General features: G+C 39.9%; 1 protein-coding gene across 1 annotated transcript in view; it reads left to right on the top strand.

The window, feature by feature from the left end:
• Positions 1 to 5,402, top strand: part of LOC119357917 — a 5,879-nt gene extending 477 nt beyond the window's left edge. Inside the window, exons 2-9 of the mRNA XM_037624692.1 lie at positions 1,009 to 1,136; positions 1,266 to 1,715; positions 1,837 to 2,007; positions 2,120 to 2,266; positions 4,254 to 4,351; positions 4,482 to 4,617; positions 4,740 to 4,843; positions 5,345 to 5,402. Coding sequence (XP_037480589.1) covers positions 1,009 to 1,136; positions 1,266 to 1,715; positions 1,837 to 2,007; positions 2,120 to 2,266; positions 4,254 to 4,351; positions 4,482 to 4,617; positions 4,740 to 4,843; positions 5,345 to 5,402 — 1,292 coding nt within the window. The remainder of the gene's footprint in view (positions 1 to 1,008; positions 1,137 to 1,265; positions 1,716 to 1,836; positions 2,008 to 2,119; positions 2,267 to 4,253; positions 4,352 to 4,481; positions 4,618 to 4,739; positions 4,844 to 5,344) is intronic.
• Positions 5,403 to 7,134: the final 1,732 nt, after the last annotated feature.

Below are 7,134 nucleotides of genomic sequence, written 5' to 3'. Positions count from 1 at the left end.
GCGGGCAGAGGGAGGGGCGGGTGGTGTTCCCGCGGGCAGATGGAGGGGGTGGGGTGGTGGATTTGAATCTTGTGTTCACTAGGGATTTGGGATGGGATTGGGATTAGGATTTGGGATTTTGTTCATCCACGAACTATTGGATACAGGGAAATGGTATTGCTATGTTTAAATGGTCACTGGACACTTCCGAGGGGAATTTGTGAGGAACATCTTGTTTTAGATGATATAGTAGAATAGAGTAAACTTCAGATCACCATGTGAAGATGCATGCACATTGCTGTGTTTGTGTTTTTGTGTTGTATATAGGGCCGAAACCAACTTTGTACTTTTGCAAATGTACGTGCACTTTGTCTAAGATCATCATCTGCAAGCATGTAGGAGTACTAGAGTTTACCAGCAAATGTACTAGATCAATATGTATTCCGAACCTTTTTTTGCGTATGATGAACCAAGTTTGAACTCCGCAGCCCAATACCCCTGCTTCTGAATCGAGGATCATTTCAGATTTGATTGCTGAAACTAGAACGAACAGAAATGAATTCATCTCTGAACATGAATCTTATGCGGCGGATTTACCAGTAGCTTACACGGAGTGACGGAGTTATGACCAGCCTTGCGCCGAACGCGTGTTCGCAGCAGCAGAGTTACACGAAACATGCGAACTCTTACTTATGTATCTCAAGCTCCAGCGCTGAATAGAATGACGCTGGAAATTAACTTGTTTGAGATCCTGAAGGAATCACACACCGCATAGAGGCATCCTTGTTTGCCATGTAAATTTGTAAATAGGTTTCTTGGTGCTGCAAAATCTCCTAGGTTTTATTCTATAGCAGACGTACTTGTATAAATGCTAATTTTAGAGTGCAATGTTTTATTCTGTACATTTTTTATGTGTGCTTGTATGTTTCATAGGTTTTACAGATTTTTTAGGTGTTCTTGTATGTTCTTTCCTAGCTACTGATGATGCAGTTTTAGGGTTTTATTGACTTGTTTTTTTCCTTTTTGTAGATGTCGTAGGCACCGCTGGTGAGAATGAAGGGAGTAAGAAGGTTAAGAAGAAGATCAAGAAGAAAGGCAATCTATGTGGCTTTAAGTCAAGGTTTAACTCAAAAAGGCTAGCTGAGATTGGGAAGCAAGTAACACCAGAAAAACAGAGAATCATAAGGGAGGGACCGTTTGGAGACTTGTTGGACATCCGGTCTTTCAAGGTGCCCCATGAGCTCATTGAGTTTGTTGTGATGAACACGAATCACATACTCTCTGAGTTCAAACACAAGAACAAGTCCATCACCTTCAGCAAGCTCATGATGAAAAGGATTTTCAACGTGCCATCCGGTGATAGACCCGTGAAGCTTCTTAAGAAGAGTGATGAACATGAGCTTCGCAGCATCTACAAGGAGGGGAACAGGGCTCCAATCGCCCATGTTGTCAAGTTGCTCACTAGTTGCAGCGATGAGGACGTGGTTATGATAAATAGGACTTGGACACTCCTTGCGTTGGCAACAGTTTTGTGCCCAAGCACTGGCAATATCGTGAATCTTGAGTATCTAGCTTCCTTGGAAGATATGTCTTTGGTGCATGAATTCGCTTGGGATGAGCACTTGTTGGCACGAGTGATGGAGGAGGTTGGAGTCTTTCAAGAGAAGAAGAGGATGCAAGCAAATACAAAAAAAGCAGCGGAGTTTCAGATCGCTTCATGCCTTCCCATGTTAGCGGTATGCAATGCAACATTATGAAATACATGCATTTTTTTCTTTGCTGCATGAAACCTTATATACATTTCTATAGCTCGCATTTATGTTTTTGTTGGCTAATGTCCTTTTCCATTCTATGCAGATCATATACATGGATCATATTGATATTCCGGCCGGCCTCCCAAATGAGCATGCCATTGATTATTCCGTGCTGAGGATACGTTTTGTTTGTCAAAAGGATTTTGATTGGTTGGATAAAGTTGACAAGAACAAGCTCACTCTTGTCCAACCTTTCTACGGGAAACGCACCCAAGTAATTTTGCTACATCCCGCCTATGTATTTTCCTTTGCCAATGGAGTATTAAGACCCCCCTTGTTTTTTGCTCACCGAATTTGCATGTAGCAATCTTTGCTTTTCCATTTAGGTTATGGCAGCCTTCTTATTTCCGCCACTCATGTTTTGTTTTCCTAGATACGGAGTTTGTGCAACACCCCCTATGCAGCACAACTCGTGGGACAAGAAGTTGGTGCTGAAGCAGCCAGTGGGCAGGGAGTTGGTGCTGAAGCACCTAGTGGCCAAGGAACTAGTGGCCAAGGAAGCCAAATTCAAGGTGCTGAAATTCAAGCAAAGGACTCTTAATCAAACGAGGCTCAACAAAATGTTGAAGCTGAACCACACCTATCATACTCGCTCAACGATTGGCTGCAGCAATCATTCCCTAGCATGCAAGATCTAAGGGTACTTTTCCCCCATCTACACTATCTTTTTCTTTGTATTCATTTCCTGTTTGCCTTTGGCTTTGCATTATTTACTATACCCAGTTGCAAGTGTATATTTTGTTTGTTGCATCCCTCATTCTGATATGCTACAACCATGTTCTGTTTTTGCTTCATATGTGGTTTAAGTTCATACCTACTAGGCTTTTTTTTGCATCCATATGTCTAGTGTGCTACAACTATATTCTGTTTTTGCTTCAAACATATCATAATTTTGCTACATCCATATCAATAATTTGCTACCTAGAGGTATAGACCATTTGTTTTTTATGCTTCATCCATGACAGTAAATTGCTACAATCACACTTTTATTTGATACATAGTGACACAGCAGCACACCTACTTGTTTCTCGCTTCATCCATACCTCTAATGTGCTACACCCACATTTGTGTTTTTTTACATCCATACTTCTCAAAATCTGGATGTACTTGTCACTAAAAATGTTGGCCACTTGCCTTCTTGTAGGTACCAACTCAGTTTCAAATGCTCTATGACAAGCACGAGGGTATTTTTGCAGCAGAGGTGGATGGTGTAGTAGGCAAGTTTGAACAGTGTTTAAAGGAATTGCAGTGCAACCGGATGGCTACTCTCCTTCATGATGTTGGAGACGCCATCACAGCTACCAATGAACCCAACTTTTCCTTTGAAGCACCTATCATGGACGAATGTCGCGGAAAAGAGAATTATGCTAAAGCTGCAAATGCCGACATTGGTGCTCAAGCTCAAGCTCAAGATACAACACCTAGCATCAACAAGGATGAAGTCACCGGATTGAACCTAGAAGTTGCAACAGAGGCTGCGGAAACTTGTGAGCAACAAAGAGTGAGTTTCGAGATGGAAGGAAACGCCTCACCTCACAGCCCCCCACTCTTCTATGATGCACCCAGGAGTGCGACAGCCAGCATTTGGGACGACGAGCCATCCTGTGAGTTGTTCCCAAAGGGCTCCGAAGACTATGAGATGATGCATTCCACGTATGAGCCTATAATTAAGAAGAGCACAGTCAGCCCCATCTATGCAAACATCCCCGTGTTTCCTGTTTCAGATGATGATGACAGCCCAAGTATGCTTCCTTCATCTTGCATCATTTCTTTTTGTTTTTCTCCATATCATTTTTTCACATTTGTGTGATTCCAGCAAATTCTTTTTGTACAATCTCTTGCAAACTCATCCATTTGTATTTTTTGCTACAGCTCTTAAGATGGTCGCTACAGAATAGCATTTTGCTGATGCAAGCAGTGGCCCTAGCACACATGACAAGAACACTAGGAAGAAGAGGATGGCCAAAGTTCCAGCCATAAAAAATACCAAGGCAAAGAAGCAAAAGGTCGACAAGGCTGCAGAAATGTATGAGAGGTTTGTAAAACATGGGAAACCATTGAGGAAATCACAACCCAATGAACAAGTGTGAGCTACCTAAGCCTTATCTGTTTTTGCTTTCTATTTTTTTATTTTTTCTGCTCGAAACAAATGATTCATTTTGGTTGCATCTATGGTAACAGGACACCTTTCATCAAGCTAGGTGGATTTTACATTGGATACAAGAAATTCCTTGTATGCTTCAAGCCTCGTGGGGATATGAATGATGAGGTCATGTCACTATGTATCGAGATGAACAACATTGCATCCCATGCAGCAAAAGAACCGGGGCTGAAGAAATACATTTTCTCAGTCCACGCAGGGGTAAGTTTTTGTAAAAACAAGCAATGCTTCATTCTTTTCTTTCTTTTCACATTTTCGTTGCAACACACACTAACCATTTTGTTGTATCTTTCAAGTAGATCCTACTAAAACAAGACCCATCAACTTTCCAACCAGCAAAACTCATGGCTGAGCTTGAAAGGGCTATGAAAGTGTTCAAGGTTCAAAAGTTTGACCTCGTAAGTTTCATGAAGCTTTGTTTTGTTCCACACCACAAATAACTACCAAATATGATCCAATGATGTGACGCGGCTGTAACATTTTTTACATGTTCTGAGTACCTTTTCGCCTTTCTTTTGTTTTTTGCGGCTCTTTTTCACAATTGTTCATGATCGCCATTGGATAGTTGTTTGCGCAAACTTGCTTCACAAGCATTGGAATGTATTTGACTCAATCCATTCAAAAGGAAAACAATCTCCTTTGAAGAAGCAAGCCAATAACCTGGTATGTTCATGCTCTCTAATTTTTTCTGTTTAGCCTTCAGATTCATCTACATAAATGCCCTGTTGTCATCTTTACACACCTCATTTTATTTTTGAAACTTTTGTGTGTGTTTTCGGTGCTAGATCACAAACTTTGCAACCCTCACACAAGAGTGCGGCGAATTCAATGTCAATGTTGGATCCTTCGCCTGTGTTGACCTAGAGGATTACCCAAAGCAAGATACCCTGTGAGTTTTCTTTTTGAATTTTTCCTCAATCATGTGTTCTATTTCAACATTTTGTTTTTTCAACTACGCATGGGAAGTATGATGGAGAACTTTTTTTTATCTCACAGATGTGATTTTGGTTTTTTTGGGCTCAAGTATGTGGAGAACTATGATGGGAAGTCAATGAGAGAGTTCAAGCAGGTACACATTTTTAATTTTTTGTCTTGTCATTTTGTTACAATCTACTTTCTTTGTTTTCAATACTCATGCAACAGAAGAATACCATGTTTTGTTGTTGCTTCATATGTGGTTCAATTTGTACCTACTAGGCTTTTTTAGCTACATCCATATGTCTAGTGTGCTACAACTACATTCTGCTTTTGCTTCATCCATATCATAATTTTGCTACATCCATATCAATTTTTTGCGGTGGGTGGATGTGAACTTTTTGCATTCATCACTCATGCAACTCAAGAATAACTAGTATCATACTTGCTTACTTTTTGTATTCATTTTTTACAGGAAGACATGGCGCGATACCGCATCGATGTGGCATACAACCTTTTCAGCCACCCAATGAACAACGCCCCAAAGGAGCGGGCGTTCAACGATGAGTTGGCGGCTTGATTTTCTGGAAGGTTCAAGACGAACAAGCTTGTTTCTTTGTTAGGTCTAGATCATGTCCGAGGTGGTAGCGTTCTGATAGGATTAGAGTAGTGCGCGTTCGTATGTAAACTGTTGATACCTCCAGTAAACATGTGTCCTTTTGGTATGTAAACCGATGATAACTTGATATTTGGATGATGCACTTATGTTTTTAATGGATGCGTTCTTCTGTTTGCCAACATGATCATGCGTTGACAATTGTTTTTTGTTTCACTGGTTCTGAAATATGAAAATATTTCAAACTTCATCCATTGAAGTTTCAAGGGAATCTCTGTGCATTTTCCCCCTCAAAACATATTTTCTGAAAAATAATATGTGAATGCTATTTTTTTGTCACACACTTAAATTGCTGGAAGCTCACAGGAAATAGCTACAACCTTCTGTTAGATTTGTTGCAGAGCCAAAATATACTTTTTTACCTGCAAATTAGCTACATCCCTACAATATTTTTGCTGGAAGCATAATGTAAATATGCTTCCTTTCCCAACTTTTGTTGTACAGCTAAATCAACACTTTAAATCATTCAAGGCTTTTTCCTTTTCAAACTTGTTATTTTGCTTCAACCATGTTTTAAAAAGCTTCAACCATGTTTGCAAAAAGCTTCAACCATGTTTCCTAAAAGCTGCAACCATATTTTGAAAAAGTTTCAACCATACTTTGAAAAAGTTACAACCAAGTTTTCAAAAGCATCAACCATGTTTACTAAAAGTTGCAACCTTGTTTACAGAAGCTTCAACCATGTTTTTAAAAAGCTGCAACCATGCTTTTCAGAAATCTTCTAAACATGTTTTCTTAAAGCTTCAAACATGTTTCCTAAAAGCTTCAACCATATTTTCAAAAATATTCAACCATGTTTTTTAAAAGCTTCAACCATGGTTTTCAAAAGCTTAAAACATGTTGTTTTTAAGCATGGATCAAGCTGTGGTTACAAGAACCATTGAGTACTATTTTTTTTTAAAAAAGAAAAAACCCACATTCTGCTTTTTTAAAAAAAATTCTACAAATTTTGGCACCATCATACTACAAAAAGTAAGCTCTCACAAACATATAACAATAAGAATTTTTTTTAAAACAACTCTTGTAAAAAGCAACATTCTGCTTTTTTCAAACCACGCATGTAGTAATATGTTGCAATCCCACAAAACAAACATTCACAGCTAGTCAACACAACTTATTATCATAAGCCATGGGGTGTTACAAGGCAATTCATCATTTTTTCCCTCACGAAAATATCCTAAAGTGTAAGGATTATTTCGACACCCGGAGCTTTCGCGCTCGCACTCGCAGCAAGAAAAGTTGCAAGGAGTTGGCAATCCTTCACGTTGTGATCTTCATCTTCACAATATTTGCATGGAGTCTTCTTTTCCCTTGGCTTTGGAGCTTTCTTCGTTTTCGCCGCATCCTTCTTTGCTTTCTTCTTTATTTCATCTTCTCGAATCTCAATTAGTGGTTTCCTGCGCTTCTCTTTCTCCTTTGGCCTCCCCTTCTTTGCTGACTTTGGTGGGTTCCGCAGTCCTACGGGGGGTGGATCCCGCTGACCTGTACTTGGACCCCCTGAGACTTGTTCATTTCCTGCATGACCTTGGCCTTCTTCGTCTCCTGCAAACCCATCAGTTGCTCTAGCTTTTATTGCAGCAACCCCAACA

The sequence above is a fragment of the Triticum dicoccoides genome, chromosome 2A (assembly GCF_002162155.2).
Source record: "Triticum dicoccoides isolate Atlit2015 ecotype Zavitan chromosome 2A, WEW_v2.0, whole genome shotgun sequence".
Classification (NCBI taxonomy): Eukaryota; Viridiplantae; Streptophyta; class Magnoliopsida; order Poales; family Poaceae; genus Triticum; species Triticum dicoccoides.
The sequence above is the reverse complement of the archived record's forward strand: the minus strand, read 5'-3'. Positions and strand labels throughout refer to the sequence as shown.